The sequence below is a fragment of the Vicugna pacos genome, chromosome 1, assembly GCF_048564905.1.
Source record: "Vicugna pacos chromosome 1, VicPac4, whole genome shotgun sequence".
Lineage (NCBI taxonomy): Eukaryota > Metazoa > Chordata > Mammalia > Artiodactyla > Camelidae > Vicugna > Vicugna pacos.
This window is the reverse complement of record NC_132987.1, coordinates 124517193-124536290: the sequence shown is the minus strand read 5'-3', so window position 1 is coordinate 124536290 and position 19098 is coordinate 124517193. Positions and strand designations below refer to the sequence as shown.

The 19098-nt window shown below is 51.6% G+C and overlaps 1 protein-coding gene across 8 annotated transcripts in view; it reads right to left on the bottom strand.

Annotated features, from left to right (window-relative positions):
- Nucleotides 1-19098, bottom strand: part of DIP2A (disco interacting protein 2 homolog A) — an 82026-nt gene that overhangs the window by 27499 nt on the left and 35429 nt on the right. For all 8 annotated transcript variants that reach the window (XR_012076892.1, XM_031678605.2, XM_031678743.2 and 5 more), the window contains 11 exons: nt 13901-13992; nt 10645-10755; nt 9388-9511; nt 8962-9071; nt 8496-8598; nt 7097-7161; nt 6810-6903; nt 5665-5784; nt 4236-4350; nt 2939-3078; nt 77-213 (listed from right to left, as the gene is read on the bottom strand). Coding sequence is in view for 7 of the 8 variants with exons in the window: in XM_031678605.2 (XP_031534465.2) it covers nt 77-213; nt 2939-3078; nt 4236-4350; nt 5665-5784; nt 6810-6903; nt 7097-7161; nt 8496-8598; nt 8962-9071; nt 9388-9511; nt 10645-10755; nt 13901-13992 (1211 nt within the window). In the remaining variant the exon portion in view is untranslated. The remainder of the gene's footprint in view (nt 1-76; nt 214-2938; nt 3079-4235; nt 4351-5664; nt 5785-6809; nt 6904-7096; nt 7162-8495; nt 8599-8961; nt 9072-9387; nt 9512-10644; nt 10756-13900; nt 13993-19098) is intronic.

Genomic DNA, 19098 nt, shown 5'->3' with positions numbered 1-19098 from the left:
CCCACACACCTCGCCTACCCCCTGCACTGCAGCTGCAAGCTTGATTCCAACACAAAGGTCGGAATGAGGTACGGACCTCAAAGACGTTCTTCGTGATTCCAAGCAGACCGTAGTACGCTGCAGCAGTTGCACTGGAGCTGACACATATTTCTCCAACTTCATCAGTTTTACAAAGATAAGGGGTACCTTCCACCTTCACAACACAGACATTAGCTAGAAAGAGAAAACCCTCAAAGTCATGAAGAATGCGTTCAGAAGGATCACTCACAACGATCTGCTTGCTCGGTATCTGCAGAGCAGAAACGTTACGGGTGTTTCATGGCACAGATACCTCACACCCTCTAGTCACAGCCTGTGTGTCTCATATGGTCCGTGGAGGAAGCCTCCTCCACACAGGAAGCACGGCGGCCGGGAAGGGCTCTCAGACACGCAGACTCCATGGTTCCTTCCCTGCACGCCCTCCTGAACCCCCGGGAGATGGCCACTACCTCACACCATTGCCTTCGAGGCCAGCTCCTGCCCCAGAGCCTGGTGGACCCCTCTCCGGGCCGTGGGCTAGTCCCATCACGCAGGCCTTTCTGTGGCCCCTCCCATGGCCCCTTCTGTCTTCACCAAGCAGCACCCTGAAGGATGCTGCTGCCTGTGGCCCTGCCTCTCAGCTCTGGGGACCTTGCCCATCTGGTCACTACAGCCCTGGCCACCGACCGGGCCACAGAGCAGGCATCCAGAAAGGCCCTGACAAGAGCAACACACACACCAGAACGCACAGTGGCCCTAAACAGAACTCAGACCCTCAGGGACAAACGGAACAACCTGCAGTCCTGGACGCACTCCTTCCCTCGCCTCTGCCTGAGGTTTCCTGGTGAGTTCTGTCTCAGAGACGCAGCGAGGAAAGAGGATGAGGGCAACTGGTCAGCTGTGTCTGAGGACGTGCAACTCAGATGGAAGCTTCAGCGGAGGGTCAGAGGGGTAGTGAGTGGAGGGTGGGGCTACAGTGCACCTGCCCCCAGGTACACATGCTCACGTGCACTCACACAAAACAGAGACCCCGCCTGAGTCACAATCAGACAGAACCCACCAACCCTGCATGTCGTGGTATCACACACCCTGGGGCTGACATGGCAGGAGGCAGCGCATCTGCCAAGACAAGACACTAGATCAGGTCTGCACTGCGCGGCAAACAGACGCACCCTCGGGAGCAGGTACACACACACATGCCCAGGGGACCACGTGCACACACACCCCCCCAGGAGACCACGTGCACACACACACACACACACACCCCGCCCCCACGAGAGCATGTGCACACACACATGCCCAGGGGACCACGTGCACACACGCACCCACCCCAGGAGAACACGTGCACACACACCCCCCCCAGGGGAGCACGTGCACACCCACCCCCGGAAAGTACGTGCACACACATCCCCTCAGGGGACCATGTGCACACGTGCACACACACACACACACACACCCCCGGGGAGCACGTGCACACCCACCCCCAGAAAGTACGTGCACACACATCCCCTCAGGGGACCATGTGCACACGTGCACACACACACACACACACACCGCCCCCAGGAGAGCACATGCACACACACACATGCCCAGGGGACCATGTACACATACACACACCCCCACCCACCAGGGGAGCATGTGCACACAGACATGCCCAGGGGACCATGTACATACACACACACACACACACACACACACACACACACACGTTTACGGAAAAAATTAAATGAGCTCTACTATGAAAGTCCTTAGTTTCATTCAAAAGAATCACCTGTTACAATACTCCAACAATCTTTTAAAGAAATACTGTGCCCTCCTCCTGATAACTAAGAATTAGACCCTGTTCTTTATTCTTCTTAAAATGTTCATCCTCGTGTTCATTCTTCATAACTGATGAGTCCTTATTTTTGGTAGACTTACACAAAGGGAAAAAAAGAGAACTCATGTTTCTAAAAGAGTGGAGCTAGAAATAAATGTATATGTCCAGTCTTATTCTAAGTGTCGTGACCTCTGCACACACAGAGTCAGACAGCCGACCTGAGGCTGTCCCTCTGGTTCCTGCCCTGTACCTGAGCTGGGATTACGCGGTGTCCACGAGCACCTGGGGGATGCAGGGCTGCAGACACAGGGCCAGGGCCTGGGAGCCTGCACCACTAGCAGTGCTGGGCAGGGAGACTGATGCAGAGCAGGGAGCCGGCCTCCGGAGGTCATCTGGTGGGTCCAGACAGCAGCCGGGACCCCAGCAGGGCCAGCGTGGGTAGGAGGGGAGCTGGAGCTGCCGTGGGGTCACCATGGGGAGAGGGTATCTCAGAGCACATAGCAAGCAGGGCGCACCCCACTCACAACTGCCACGGGGCCTCCCAGGTCGGGCTCTGCTCCTCCTTCTCCCCATGACACTGCATGCATGTCACCACGTGTGCAAGCACCCACAGGAGACCTGCAGGGAGATGGCGCCCTCACCCTGCCTCACTCACTGCCGCAGGAGGCAGAAAGCCCACAGCGCGGGTGTCCTTCAGGCCCGCAGGGCCCTTCTGGAACCACAGGCGCTCCTGGGAGTCTTCAGTGCCAGGCCACTCACTTAAGACGTCCTTGCTCGGACATACGAGGCAGCCTAAGAACTGGGTCATCGGCAGACGTGGGTGAGGCATGAAGACGGCCTGGCGCCCTGCAAGCTCCGTCACTGTCTCCCAAACACCAGAGAACCAGGGCTGGTTCACAGGCCAGAAAAACATCCCACAGTACTTTAGCACAACTTTAAACTTGATATAAAGGGAGGCAAAAACTGAAAAAAATATGTTACAAATTAACATCCCAGTTTCCACGTGGAACCACTTTAACATGTGCAGGATCTGTGCACTTCCTGAGTCGTGGCTGGGTCACTCGACCACAGGACAAGGAAGCTCTCCAGCTGCAACCTTACCTCCTGGCATCACCTGACCGACGTCCTGAACGGTCAGGACCGACAGCTTCTCTTCTGCGTCCACCCTGATCACCCCATGACTGAGGCCACTCATGGACAGCACAGCTCTTCTGGGAGGAGGGCCTCCCAGGTCGGGTGGCCTGGAAACAGAACCGGATTAACAGACGGGCACCCCAAGGCTGGAGTCTGGCCCGAGACTGCACGCAGGGAGGACGGTGGCAGCTACCCAGCCCCATCAGCCTGGAGCCCATCCAACTGCAAGCCAGAACTGCCCAGTGCAGCCCCTCCAAGGCCCGACCGCGGAGGGCATGAGAGGAAATAAAGTAACTGCTGCTGTTTCCAGGCACCGAGCTTGGGTGTGGCTTGTTACACATCAGCACTAACTGGGGTGTTGTATAGTCTCCAGTGAGAAAAACTTACACTGTCAAGCAAAAGAAAGCACCACAGATAAAGGAATGAAAATGCCTTACGGTCTGTGAAGGATACAGATGTTCTTTTGAGTGCTATTCATTATTGGAATTTTAGGATTACTTACTACTATTTACAAATACATGAACGTAACACAAGACTACAGCTGAGACTAACTTCCTAACAACTAAATTGAGGGTAGAAAGTCAACACGAAGTCACCTCAGCTACCCTCTACCCCAGGATGGGATGAGGTGGGCACAGAGGTGACCCGGGCAGGAAGGTGAGCAGAGGGCACTACTGCAGGGGCCTGGGGAGCGATACGGGGGCGAGGAAGGAGCACAAGGCTGCCCTCCGAGGCCTCCCAACCCCGCTGTCCACCTTCAAACGGAGGAGCACAGAGCACAAAGAGAACACAGCCTGGGGGCGGCGGGGCCCGGCGGCTTCTCTGGGGAGGTTAAGGGTTCTGCAGGTATGGACCCCCATCCACGGCTGATGGGCGTTGGATGCTGGCCACCCCACCGTAGAACAGGGGCGAGTCCTGGGCTGCAATGTTCCCTGTGGGACACAAGCCTTCCTGACCTGAGAAGCACACGGGAAAACAGCCTGTGTGTCGCAAGAATCTAGACATTATCGCCCAGGAAACTGCTATCCATCTCACGCCACAAACCCAGGCTGGTGTGGGGTGTGCAGCCAACACGGTGTGGAGTGTGGCACCTGCCCAGGGCTGCCCCATCGCAGCACAGACGGGCCTGGGAGACCTGCCTGGGGCGAGCACTGCTCACGATTTCTACTGCTCAGGAACAAATGATCCAAATTTGCTACCACAGGTGACTCAGCTGAATGAGGAAGCGTTAAGCGTCTCCAAGACAGAGCAAGTGGTCAGCTACCTGCGGATGGCAACCGTGAGTGCCTCCGGAGAACTGGCACAAGGACAGATGACCTCTGGCCTCAGTCCTCTGGACTGGAAGACATTGAGGAATGCGTCACAGGAGGATATGGACCCTGCGTGAAACAGAGAGGGGGACACGAGGTAAGTGGAAGGCTGACGGGCACACAGCTTGGAAGGATGCCCGATGCCAAGCCTGGAGGTGGCACCCCTTCCACCTCACAGGTATCCCAGCCAAGTCCTGTGGGGAGGGGGTGGGGCTGTTTCCACAAGAAACGAGCTGCATTTTCAAATCACCAGTAAAGAAACCCCTGTGTTGTGTCTGAGATCTATGCAGGGCCAGCCCCGCCGCATCACCTCGTAGGGCCAAGTGGGAGGTGACCGAGGGCATTTACGGAGCCAGAGCTGAACCTTTCACAGCACAGGCCCAGGTGCACATGCCCACCCTCCCCCAGACATGCCTCAGAGATGCACAGTCTGCCAAGTGGCCTCAGTCAAGGTGCCAGGGATATGAAAACTCGGCTCCCATGAGGCTGGGTGCTGGCTGCTAAGGGCCTGAATCACCTGCACCACGACCTGCAGCCCTTTGCCGCAGCGAGGCCCCAGGAGAGGAGAGGACCTGTCACAGGTCCTTGCGTCCAGCCTCCACTGGGCATGGGGCACACCAGAGGACAAACAGGATAATCCAGACCACTCAACGCTACAGGTAACGATGGGCCCGCTGCGTGGCAGGGGTCTGAGGTCTGTGGGGGGCCGGCCTGGGGAGGGGCCCCCCGGCAGCTGGTGGGCTGTGCTGAGGGTGTGGGTACAGATGCAGAGCAGCCAGCAGTTCTGCCGGACTTTGGAAGCAGGACAAGGGGCCCTGTTTAAGTGTGGGTGGGCTGCTAGAAGGCAGGGTGCCCTCCCAAGCGACGGGCTTCCTAGGAGCCCGGGGGGGTCAGGGCCACACTGGAAGGGGATCAGACGGAAGGCGGCCTCTGGTCCAGGGCAGTTTCGATGCATGAACAGTGACACACAGTTGTTAAATCAGTGAAAAAACTCCTGCCCACCCAGTCTAGGGTTCTGCTGTGGGAAAATCCCACCAAAGGTAAACCAAGGCTCCCGAGGACGCCCTGAGCAGGCCCTGGACCACGAGCAGCTACACTCAGACCCCGTGCAGAGCCTGGGGCGCCGGCCAGGAGGACGCGGGGCGGCCAGGCACGCAGAGTGGTCTGACCAGTGTGGTGGGCACAAGGCCACAGGGCAGGACCTCAAAGGAGGCTCCTTGTTTGTATCTACACCCTGGTCAGCTGGGTCAGAACCATTTCAAGTGCAAGGCCTGACAAACATGCCCGAGGCACACTCGTGAGTCACGCGTCTATGTTCACGTGACACTGCGGCCCTGTCCCTCTGGAGGCTCCAGGCCTGCAGGACCCGCGGGGCTCACTCACAGGGGTTCGCGCCGTCGGCCACAATCAGCATGCGCAGGGAGCTGAGGCTAACGTCCCTCTGACCGCGCTGAGCCAGCAGAGACCAGTGCATGTCACGGGACTTCACCAGTGCGGCCCGAGCTGCAGAGAAGGGGGATGGGCCTGGGTCACAGGGAGCAGGTGCACAGGTGCGCAGGCAGCACACAAGAGCAGAGATGCGGCTTCTTCAGGACACACAGTCTCTGCAGCCGAGCCTCGCAGGCAGCTTAACCCACCCCATCCTGTTTTAACTGAAAACCAGCTTTGAGGTGTAACGCAGGGACAGTAAGCTCACTTTCAACTCTGACTCCCAGACTCTCTTCTGTCTTGTGCGGCCCCTCCCGGAGTTCCCGACTCTCACAGCCGCTCGCAGCTGTATGGTCGGCCCGTCAGCTACCAGAGCCCTGGGGGCATGTGGGGTGGGCAGGGAGGACCCAGGGTGCAAATGGGCAGACTGGGCCTCTCACAAGTGGGCAGCACCCACCAAATGTCCCCAGCAGGCTTCAGTCTTCCTCTGTTAAACAGGATAAGCAGAGACTGTCCCACTGGGGACGATTCCAAACACACTGCAGAGCACCCACACTCAGAAAGAACGTAGGCCGAAAGCCCACACGGGCACCCAGGACAAGCCAGTGAGAAGACGGAAGAGGCCCGGCCTCCGTGCTCCGTGGGTGTGGCTGTGCTCAGGAAGCACCGTGACTGACCAAAGCTGGACAGCACGGCAGGGTGAGGCCCTAGGGGCAGACCCATCGCTCTATGTCATAAACTTCACCTGAACAAACAGCTTTGCTACTGGTGTCTTGCAAAGCCCTAACTTAAAATTAGAACCATCAGAAGTACGAAGAAATAGGAGCATTTGTGTCAGAAAACACAATTAGGAAGAAATCCGTGGCCCCTGTAGAAAAGAGCTGTTCTCCCCAAGGCCCCTCCAGCCTTGCTTGCAGGACAGCCTGCAGCTGGCGCTGGGAGTCAGGACCAGCGTGGATGGGGGACCCGAGCCACGACAGGCTGGTGGATGGGGCTCCACCGCTCACGCCTGCTTTATCTTTTCTCCATCACTGAAGGTCAATTCAGAGAGGCTTCTCTAATGTGGGGGGGAACCAAGTGATGGTACGACATCCTGTTACCTTTATATGCACACACTTTCTGAATCCAGGAGAGCGGGTTTGCCTTCATCAGCGCGTACGGGATGCTGACCACGTGCATCCTGTTCAGGACGCTCTGCAAAGAGACAGGCTGTCAGGGGCGGGGCACCAGCCCCACCAGGAAGGGAGGATGGAGCCCCAGTGTTCTGCCCACAGGGACAGTGCAGTCAGAGACACTTCAAGGTTTAGTCACATCACCTAAACATGGGGTTTGGTGCCCTCATCATGAAATGTCCCAACAACCAGACCACGAAGCGAGCGACACTCACTGTTAACACTCCATGCCACAGGCCAGCGTCCCTTTTGAAATCCAGCACATTTGTTAATGTTTCAGCTGAAAGTGGACAGAGATGGATAAACCGCTGAGGGACCGTCTTCACTAGTCACGTGCATTTTCAGAGAAACTCTGAGGTGATTACATCATCGACCAAGACTTAGGAAACACAAACAGCATTTCCAAACACCATGCAACAGGTGTCAGTAATCCTGGTTATCTACTCAAATTACTGGAAAGACATAAAAGTAGAAGGTCATGTGTGGATGAAAGCAGAGCAGCATGCCGACCACTGATCTGAAAACCCAGACAAGCCTCAGAGCCCGTGTGATGTGAGGCTCGGGGCGGCTGTGGGTTGCCCTGCTCAGCCCGACGCCCACACCCCTCACTTCCTGCAGCACCGAGGCCATCATCCAGCACTCCCAGGACACGTCACATGCTCCTGTGTCGCTTCCCTTCAGAGCTGCTGCTTCCCGCTTGCCCCTTCCCTCTCCCGAAGCCTGTGACGGACGCCTTTCAGGGAGCAGGAGTGGATGTCAGTCCCAGGGCTGCCCCTCAGTGCGCCCTGAGCTTAGTGCCCCAGCTGTGTTCTCGGTGGGACCCGGCTCCAGGCCCCACTTGGGGCCGAGGACAGAGCCTAGGGCTGCTAGGTGCACCCATGGGAGAAACACCAGAGGTGAAGGAGGTAGCGTGATCATGTGCCAGGAATGCTGCTGCACTGTGAACAGGAGTACTGTACATGTGCCCCCTTGTTGGCTAAAGAGCCCCAATTGTAGGTGATGGACGTAAGGCCGGGACTCTTAGTTGACAGAACTGTTGAAACATTCTGTAGGCCCTTCAGTGCACCTACAATCGTTTTCCAAACGTCCACTGAAGTCTTCAGCTGTGCCTTCAGCTACCCCTTGCTTTTATACACTGGTATTTTACATCTTAAACATACCATTTAATTCACTTTCTTGTTTTGTCCAATTCCAGTATTTCAACGGGAAGAAGCTCCCCATGCTGCGCACCTGGTACTCCACAGTAAACAGGGAGCTACTGTGCATTACTAAGAGACAGGCTCCTTCCAAGAAGGTTCTGCTGGCACACCCAAGTGCGCGACAGCTTAAGCCAACGCCAGTCACGGTGAACCGTAAGAGTAAGTGTGTCTTGACGGGAAAACGCGATGTGCTGGGAGCAGCCCACTGGGCCCCAGGCAGCGGGAGGGAAGCGGGTTTCACCCTGTTAGGTCAACAGATCACCCTAACCCCGCCTGTCCAGGGTAGCAGGGGCCCCAAGTACCCAGGCTGCTGCACGACCTGGACTGAACAGCAGATGCCACGTAGGGCTGGCTCCCACACAGTCAGTGTCCAAGTGCCCTGTGCACGGCTGCAGAGCCACCCACGTGCCCTTACCTTCCGAGAAGCCGCAAGCTTGGGTCAGGGCCCGGCACTGTGCCAGCAGGGACGCGTGGGGCACTGCGATCCCCACTGTGCTGCCTTCCTTGCTGGTTTTATACTGAAAAATTTCAGAAACAAGCTCATGAGGTGACATTTCTGGAGGTCAAGGTGGCACCTCCCTCACTAACCACCTGTTCGGCTGAGTGCACTTCATACTGGGGCCCCCAAGGTGACAACCTTGGCTGTGGTCGGGCCCAACCTGGGCAGGTGCTGAGGGTGACAGTGCACCAAGCCCCCCACCAAGCCACATCCCAGGGGCAGCGAGAGAACTGGCAGGCGTGAAAGCGGAAGGACCTGCGTGAGTCTCCATAGGAACCTTCACGTCTCTGGGGTGAGGACAAGCCGGTAGAAACTGTGGCCAGTGGCCCGTCATGGCAGCAGTGACACCCGCAGAACAAGTCCCGGCCAGCAAAGGTCCTACCTCGATGTAGGCGGGCCCAGTCCCTGAGTCCCGGGCCGGTGGGAGCCAGTCCCTGGGGGGCTTGGTCAAGTGCTTCCCATCCACCAGCAGCCAGGTGAGGGGGGGCCAGCCTGCAAGGAAGCAGGGGACATCGCGCACGTGCGGTCAGAGGGCCCCGCCGTCCTCCACGCGGCTCGAGCTGCCGACACGAGGACGCGCCTCCGCCCCTTAACCTGTACTAACTTCTGCCTGCCGGCCAGTGGCTACCACACAGAACAGCACAGGTCTAGACCCTGAGCCGTGAGGCACAAGGTTCACCAAGGCCCGAGACAGGGCCTCGCTTCTGCTGGAGGCCCTTCCGCGCTGCCCAGAGACCAGCTGGAAAGGGGGTCGGAGCGCCCGTTTACAGAGGGCTCAGCCACACGCCACCCTGCCCGTGGGGCCCACCTTTGAAGGTCGCCACCTCTCCGGTCTGGGCCTTGGGCAGGCCCTTCTGACAAGCGTCCGTGGTCAGGGCCAGGGTGATGCCACAGCTGCCCAGCAGAAACCCGACCTGCTGGCTGCCGGCATCCTACGGGAGACAGAGGCGGCAGGAGGCTCAGCCACAGAGCAGAGCTGTTTTCACCCTTCACAAAGCTTCTACAGCAACTTAGCCCTGTATCAGAATACGCTATATTTTTTTCAAAATGAAATGTAATTTTATTAATAAAAAGATTTTTTTAATAAAAAGGTATTGTTTTTGCTGTGACATATTAAGTTCTGGGTAATGGGCTAATTTCTCCAAAGTTTTTTTCTTGCAAATGACATTTAGCAGCATTTTAACAAACCCCCCAAATAATTAAAAATAGCACTGACATTTGCACTTCATTACCTGACCTTTAGCACTGACTTACTTCCACACAGAAATGCTCATTTCATTTTAGTCATGTCTTCTTTCACACATGTCCCTCTGTAACGTTTTATCATTTTCTTCTAACAAGTTTAACAGTCTATTTTTCCCTAAGAATCTCTGCTCAAACACCCATTCATCGTGTATTATTATCCTTGGGGTACACTGCTTTTACTCACAAACTTTACTTCTGGGATTCTTGCGGACTCTTGCTGATAACACGCATGTTAACAATCGCCTGAACACTGGGTTATAATAGGAAACTCTGGTTTTCTAAAAATACATGCCAAGTCTAATACATTTTTCAATAATCAGATTACTGATATTTATAGCTAAAAATGTGGCAGCCACCCAGAGCATCAGCACCCACCGCGATCGTCTGTCAGCAATGAAAGTTGCTTGCTGTTAAACAACAAACAGAAATGCAAGAGAATTTCAGTCTTGCATGTTGAAAGCTATCACCAGGAAATGAGCTGACACATCGGTGTAATGATTTACTTATCCCCAAGAAATGAAAGCTGTTATCAATAAACATACTGTTTTGAGAAAAAAAGTTTAACAAAACCTCATCAAATCCCAAATTCGATTCACTGGAGGAAAAACGTTTGTTTCTGTCGGGGAATCCACAGAGGTGGTCACTAGCCCCACAACGGCTGCTCTAAGTACCCCCTCTCACCAGCAAGACAGTAAACAAGGGTCTGGAGACGGGGCTGCCCGAGCGCCCCTGAGGCTGGCCCGCCTGCCCTCCCCAGACAGTGCCTGGAGTGAGGAGACAGAGGCCCCGGACTTGAGAGCCGGCTGCACCCCTGAACTACCTTTCTCGTCAGCGGCACTTCTATGGGCACAGGAACCAGCCCTGCCAGGAGGCACCCGTAGAACGCCACCATGAACGCCACCGGGTCGCTGTTCGGAAACACCAATGCCACCTACAAGGGTACAAAGAAAACCCATGAAATCCCCTCTAGAATAACTCTGTCGTCTGAATATCTGCTGCTGAGATGGAATTTTGTTCAGAAAGTATACTTTGGGGCTTAATGCTTGGTCCTTAAGTTTCTTCAACCATGTAACTTCTAATATGTAGTTTTTAGATTGAGGTCTTTACCCCACGTGCAACCACATAGCGTTAAATTCCTGGTTTTAAAAGGCAAGTCCAGGGGGTCTGCCTGTGGGGTCTAGATCTGGCTCCATCCCCTCTGACCATCCAGGCAGCAGCAACTCAGGGAGGAAATGGCGGGCCGTTACCTGCCATCGACCAGCGCAGGTGAAAAACACCTGGACATGAAAAGGGAACCAGGAGCCAAAGTGCCTCCCAGTTATCTCCCAAAAGAAAAAATTCTGACATCAGAGTTTTGCTTGGACAGAACTTCACGCAAGACTGAAACACCAACAGGGATGTGAGGTAGGCACAGAGCCCCTCAGTGGAGACCCTCCTGGCGGCCACTCTCCGCCGCTGGCTGGTCACTGTGAGGCCACCCCTCCCCACCCAGCAAGGCAGCTGCTTTTAACATTCACATCTTCCTTCTGCTAACTGCTCTCACCTTTCTAGACGCTGTGCTTATATGGCTGTAACTAATTTTTGAAAGTATTCAGATACGCATTTTACTTCCTCTTACTGCAGGTGACTACTGACAATTTTGAGTTCTCCCCTTCCTCTTCTCCCATCGTCCAATTTCCACTTCTTATAATATCTAGTTGAATTACAAGTTATTTATGGAATGACATTGTTGTAAGCCCCAAATATTGCAGTAAGTATGCCTGAAACCATCAGTGATGGTTCAGAACAATATCTGAGTCTACTGTTAACACGAGGCCTTTGAGGACACAAAATGAAGAGCAACTGATAACCCACGACTTCAAAAGACAAAATTTAAGCTATAGCTATGTTCATTCTGTACTGGAGGTCTGGAAATCAAGCTTCCAAAAAGTCTATATGTTGAAAACGGCAGAGATCTCCTTTAAAAGTTGATGCTAACAGTGGTTGTTACCTTTTAAGAACTGTGCCTTGTTGTTTGGTACAGGACGTGCATTTTCAGAGCATCTGTTATAAAGAGCTGTGTTTGTTCACTTTTATAAAGCACATCACCGCAGGAGGATGGATTCGCCACTCATCTCCCATCACTCACTAACTGGGGCCTTGTCAGTCTGTTTATAATTAACCTGACTCCCTGGATTCACCTGCAAGTCAACAAATTATTTGGAAGTCTTTGTCCTTGCAAGAATTTATTTCAAGAGAAAAAAAATTAGAGATTCTCAGACTCATTTTAAAGCACAGCATGACTTGGGGTCTCGCAGGCTTGTTCTAAAGCACGAGGTGTCATGAGGCATCGTTCTCGCGCTGTTTGTGTGGCTACATTCCTTCTGGCGGCAGCAGGCGCCACCTCTCTCACCAGCGTGCTTCCTGTGTGCACGCCAGCCACTTAGGCCTGGGCTGCTCCACTGGTGTGTAAGCCCTGTCAACGGTATTTCCAAATAGCCAGCCAGGCAGGTGAGCTCATGGGTCTCACCAGCTGCCGACCAGCCCACCCCACCCACAGCACCCATCCTCCCAGTGCTGCCTGGGCTGCTCCTGTGGGGTGCCCCTGTGGCTCTCCTGTTTGGACCACTCACTCATTTGGCTGAAGCACATCCTCTAAGAACTTCCCAAGTAACTGCTTATGAGTCCAAGGTTTTGAGTCTTGCATGTCTGAAAACGGTGACCCCGTCCTCACAGCAGTTAACTCTCCAGGAATAGAACTTCAGGCTAAAATCATACTCCCTCCGAGCTTCTGAACTCTGCTCTTCTCCGGTATTACACCGAGAGGTCCCAAAGCCATAGGTTGCTGAGCCTACCTTCCCCTGAAGGCTGCGAGGCCCTTCCTGCGCCGCGGCTGACCCAGCCTGGGGGGCTAGTGCTTCAGTGGGTCCCTTGCACTCACTGGGGGCCCCGCACCTCAGCTCCGGGGGACGGCCTTGCATCATTATTGTCATTTAACATTTCCACTCTGTTCTCCTTTCTCTTCCTGGAAGTCCTTCAGTCAGATACTGGGCCTCCCTGATCAGGTCTAACTCCTCCTCTCCGCCCTGGTCTTCCCGACTAGCATCTTTTCCTGGTCAACAGAGCACCATCTTCACCTCACACCTCCAGGGATAGTAATGCCAATTTTTTAAAAAGTTTTTTTCCTGTGTCTGGCATTCCCTCCGAGTTTGTTTGTTTTCTCTTCCTCCCTCCCTCTCCCCTAACTCCTTCCCCTTTGCTTTTTTTTTCCTTTCAGGTCACACTGACGACTGAGGCACCCGGAGAGTCGCCTGAAACTGCATCATCCCGTCACCTCACAGCTTCACTGCTGGATGATCTGACTTCAGGCAACTCCCTCCCTGGGGATTTCACCACTAAGTGTGCTGATTTTCACCTACTCTCCCGTTTCCCGCTCTGCACCTGTTCCACCCTGGGTTCCCAAGTCTGGCTCAGCTTGCCAAGAGCAGCACTGTCCTGCAGAACTTTCCACGGTGGTGGAAGGGCTCTACTCTGAGCTGTCAAATAAGGTAGCTTCAGCCACATACAGTGACTGAAGCCTGGAAATATGCTTCCTGCAACCAAGGAACTAAAAGTTTAATTTCATTTTACTTGGGTTAATTTAAACAGCCCCGCGTGGACAGTGCAGGATGTGGAACTCAGCTGCAGCCTCCCCTGCGTTCCACCTGGCTGGGGGTAAGGGGTGCCCGGCCACGTGGACAGGGAAGGAGGTGAATACAAAACACAGAATTTCAAAGCGAGGTCAATGTTTCCCCAAGAAACCTGAACTTTGGAAATATAACATTTATTAATATTTGATACTAATACTTTCATTAAAATCAACATCCATAAAGTCAAAGAGAGAAGCTGAAGAACTGGTAAATGGGCAAAATGAGGGAGGAAAAAGAACCGTCACTTTATCTACATCAACACCAATGTTTTCCATACTTAATACTTCCTCATTGCTGACTTTATACTCCTTGTGTTAATGCTGTTAAGTCTAAACAACCCATGTCAATGAAACAGATTTCAGTCTCTGTTCTCACTCACTCCAAAAAAGTTACATTCTAGTTACTTACTCTGTCTCCAGGTTTAAGCAGTGGTTCATTCTTACTAGTCAGTTTATTAAGTAGAGTATAAGCTAGTTTTAAACTCCGACTCCAAAGTTTGCCTAAAATAAAATAAAAATACTAAGCAAGGTAAAATTTAAGAAACTATTAATTAACATTTTAATGTAGCAATCATAACACCCCATAACATACCATTATTACTCTACTACTGATAATGCAGGTAGTTTTCAGGTGATAATTATTTTGTACAATGCTGAAAAGAACATAATAACTTTATCTTAAAAACAACTTAAATTTACTTTTCTTAACAGAAAAATAAAACAGTACTTTATTATAGATAATTTAGAATATAGAAATGCCAGCTGAATAAAGCATTCTTTCTGTTATGTATGTACACACACACACACATACACACATGCAATTTTCGGGAAATGGGATCACACTTCACGCTGCTTTTTCCAATCAACATTGCATTGCGAATGCATTTTCATGTCATTGAACAGGTCTCAACTGCGTCCCTTATGAGATTGGCAGGGTTCATTCAACCACAATTCCCCTCAGTGGGTCACGTCTTCATCTCCACCTTGCACTCAAGAGAAGACAGTCACGGAGATGCTAAGCCAGCCAGAGCCCAGGGCTGCTGCAGCCAAGTACCTGGACCCCCGGGCGGCCCCAGCCCTGCGAGTCCTGCCCACCACACCCCATCCTGCGGGATGCTTCACTAAGGAAGGTGCGACAGAGACACAGGACAAGTGACCAGCAAGGGAGCGTCTGGGAGGCAGAGGCAGAGGGTGAAGAGAGGGCGAGAGGACACAAAGCCGGCGTCCGCCCGACACTGAAGCACCCTCTCCTCACCCTGCGAGACGCACCAAGGGGGAAGACAGAGCCACGGCTTCACCCTCCCCACCTCTGGCAACTGCACGCCTTCCAAACGAACCCCACTTCACTGTAATCCACATTCAGGCGCAACATGGTAAGATTAGTGAATTATGGAGCCTGAGAAATAAATGAGAAAAAATATCCTCAACTCAAAACATTATTGCCTTTGCCTACATAAAAAGGTCAATTCAAGATGTTAATAACTGTTAACACAGTTTAAAGATTTCCAAACTGAGTTCAGCTACATATAAAACAATAATGCATTGTGATCAAGTTAGTTTTATCTCAACAAGGCAGAGGTTTAACAGAAAATCAACATAATTTGCCACAATAACAGAATAAAGGTGAAAAAAGGTAAAACAATTTATCATTCAGGATTTTCAAATTCCTTCTTAAATCCGGGATGAAAGGAAACTCCTTTAATGTGATTGTTAAAAGTCATCCGTAAAAATCCTATCAGAGACACCACAATTAATGGTCAGATACCATTAACTGAGATACCAAGAGTTGGTCAAGAACATTTGCCGTTTTACTCGAAGTCTCAGCCAATGTGACTGGGGGAGGCGGCAGGGGAGGTAAAACAACTGGAAACAAAACTGTCATTATTCACAGATGATGTGACGGTGTGTGTTATGAACCCTGTAATTGAAATTAGCAAGGCTGTCACATACAACAGCAATATACAAACGCTGAGATCTAACTACCAGCTCCACACTAAATACAAATTTTAATGATACTATTTACAATAAGATTTAAATAAACATGTCAAATACCTAAGAGTAAGTGTTATAAAAAATACACAGCGCCTCCCCCAAGAAAATCACAAAACACTACTGAGGCTGAGAAAGATCGGAAGGAAGGGAGGGACCTGTTGCGTCCACTTGCGGGAAGACGCCGCAGTGCAAATGTGCTAGTTCTCCTCGAGTTGCTCAAAACAACCACCCACCCTTGGCAGGTCCGTCTGTGACACAAGCTGGTTTTAAAATGGACACTGACATAAAAGGGCGAGGACAGCCAATACAGCCTTGAGGAAGGAGCTGGACAGGTAGGCTTCCCCTAGGGACATCGAGGCTGGTTACACGCGATAGCAGTGGAGAGGGCGTGGTGTCAGCACAGGGCAGACTGAATCAGTGGGGTAAAGACAGATCTACCCAGGTGTGGACGACAGGTGGCACCGTGACCTTTCCTGAAAGGCTGGCCTGGAGCCCAGGCCTATACCACACACAAAAACTCACTCTGGTGGGGACGGCAGCTCTAAATGTGGGTGGGAAAACAGCAGCACCCTCCCTGGACACCAGAGCAGCCTCGGCTCGGTGGGGAGGATCCTCACAGAGGGCAGAAGGGACGCTTGCCATGTGGGGGTGAGCGGCTGGGGCTCAAAGCAGGTGACCCATGCACCACAGGCCACCAACAGGACTGGTATCCAGGACACATGAAATGCCCACAAATAATCCTGTATAAAAATGTGCAGAAGATTCAACAGCTCTTAGCAAAGAGAAAACCCAACGACTGAAAACAGGAAAAGATCTCAACCTACTTAATCATCAGGAAAATGCAAATCAGCACCACAATGAATAGCACCTAAATAAGCCGTTGGTGACAGGGAGCAGGGGGCTCACGCTAATCAGGGCAGTGAAACTGGAGGAGTCTGGAATTATCTGATACATGTAAAGATCTCATAACCCCAGATCCAGCTAGCATCTCCTCTCCTAAGTCTACACCCTACAGAGATGCACACAGCGGGATGTTCCCAGCAACAGTGCGTAACAGTCCACACTGGAAATGACCCAAATGTCTGTCGGCTGTATAATGGATACACAAGTCCTGAAATGTCCAATATTCATTCCACATCAGAAGTGAATGAGTCACAAGTACACTCTGTAACATGGATGAGTCTTAAAAGTGTGACGGTAAGACGGCGCTGCTTCCGAGCAGAAGGCAGTGGTGACAGACCAGCTCCCCCCTCTAAGATGACTGCAAAATTGGGTAAAATGCAGAACCACCTGCTGGAGGCAGCAAAGACAGCCAGCAAAGACAGGGTACGACTCTAGCGGAAGCCCCTGGGAGGTGAGCTGCCCTCCTACAGCTGCTCTTATAAAAGCTGCGGGTGCAGGGATCCAGTCCCCAGGAGAGCGGCAGCTAAGGGCCTCGCACCCACCAAGTGCTGCTGCTGGGCGTGGAGACGGGGCCTCGGAGCAATCTGCCGGATCCTGAGACCTCTGAAAAGCCAGACAGAGCCCTGAAGTCACCACATAAGACAAAATCCACACTGGGGGGCCCCAGATGAAGGGGTCACACAGAATACACCAGTTTTAGGGAGTCTGAATAAAGGAAAACAAAAAAATCTCCAAACTGAAGTAAATATATAAAAGGATGCAAAATATAAAAAAGAACATTAAAGGCACGTGGAACTCAGAAAAGGTGTTAATATAAACGTAATCAAGAGTCCCAGAAAAACAGGAGAGAGAAATGGGGAAGAAACAATATACCAAGAAATTATGGGGGTGGGGGTAAGAGTAGAGCTTAGTGGTAGAGTGTATGCTTAGCATGCACAAGGTCCTGGGTACAATCCCCAGTACCTCCAATAAAAGTAAGTAAATAAAAATTAATTAATTAATTAATTAAACCTAATTACCTCCCCCCAAAACAAAACAATGTCCAAAAATAATTACTTAAAAAAAAAGAAGTTATGGCTGAAATTTTCTAAAACTGATGAAAAATACCATCCCATAGATTTAAGAAGTCCTCTGGACCCCAAGCAGGAAAATTTCAAAGAACATCACACCTAAATACATCAGTAAGACAGATGTAAGCCAGAGCCAAATGAAGAGGAATTTTTAAAAAGCAGAGGAAAAAAGACATTATCATCCAGACAGCAACAGCCTGGCACCTCGCCTTCCAGAAGACAGCACTGACTTAGAGCACCAAGGATGCCTGAGCACCTTCAAGAAGGAAGACATGGGGGGCCCGCAGGCCAGAGGGAGAGGTGACCATGGCAAATGAGGGCTAGTGGGAAGGATGGTCCAGCGAAGGGAAGGGGGAAATCCTGACTTAAAGGCAGAGCAGTGGTATCTTGCAGGTGTAGCAGACACAGACTTAAAATGAAAGACAAGGAGAGAAGGTGTCACAGGCTGGCTTCTTCTGGAAGCAGACACTGAGCCAGAGCTCGCACGGGAGGTACTCCCATGGAGCAAAACATGTAAAGGGAAAAGGGAGACAGCCAGGGTGGGCAGGAGATGCCAGCGGACCAGTCTCTGCAAGCCCCACAGGGCGACCCGGGAGTCGGCTCTCTCGTCATGAAAGTCCATGCTGAGCAGACACCGGCCCTGTCCCAACACCTCACATGACCTGGACGCGAAGGCTGAATACGACAGGTGCAGGCTGCCAGCAGCCCACCTCCTCATAGGTGGGCGGTGAGCTCATTTCTTAAGGAATTACAGACGATCTCCCTAATGAACACAAATGCAGACTCTAAACAACACACTGCCAAATAGGATCCAGGCATTTACCAAAAAGACAAGATACCATGGCCAAGTGGGATTTATTCCAGGAATGCAAGGGCTGCCTAGCATTTGAAAATTAATCAACAGAATTCATCAAATTAGTGGGGGAGGGCAGAGAAACCATATGATCACATTGACAGAACAGAAAAAGACAATCCAAGATGAAAACCTTTTAGCAAACTAGGAGCAGAAGGGACCTTCATTAACTGACAAAGAATTTCTGCCATAAAACAAGTAAACAAGCTACAGTAAACACCGCACATTGAGCCCAAACGCTCTCCACCTAAGACGGAGGAGGGCTCCACACTGCACTGGTGTTTCCAGCTCGCACAATGAGGAAAGAAACAAGGAAACAAAAAGCCAAAATAATATTGGCATTGTTCACAGGTGCTATGACTTCTGCACAAAGGATATCCAAAATTACAATTAATAAGCCAAAAATAATTAGTATGTTAATTTAACAAGATTACTAGATACAAAGTCACCATTTAAAAAATCAATTGCATTTCTCTTTATAAGCAACAAATGAGTAGGAAAAAAGTTTAATCATTCCTTACAATAGGAATGAATCTAATGAAAGAAAATGAAGATTTCTGTACTCAAAAGTATAAACTATTCCTGAGAGAAACTCAAGAAGGCCTTAAAAGGGGATAATATTCTAGGGTCATGAACTGAAAGGTTCCCTAATTGTGACAATATTGATTCTTTTGAAGTTGAACTATGGATTCAATGCAGTGCCAATCAATATCCTGACAAGAATTTTTCTGGAAAAGGACAAGTTGATTCTAAAGTTCATTTGGAAATGCAAAGGGCTGATGGTCAAGG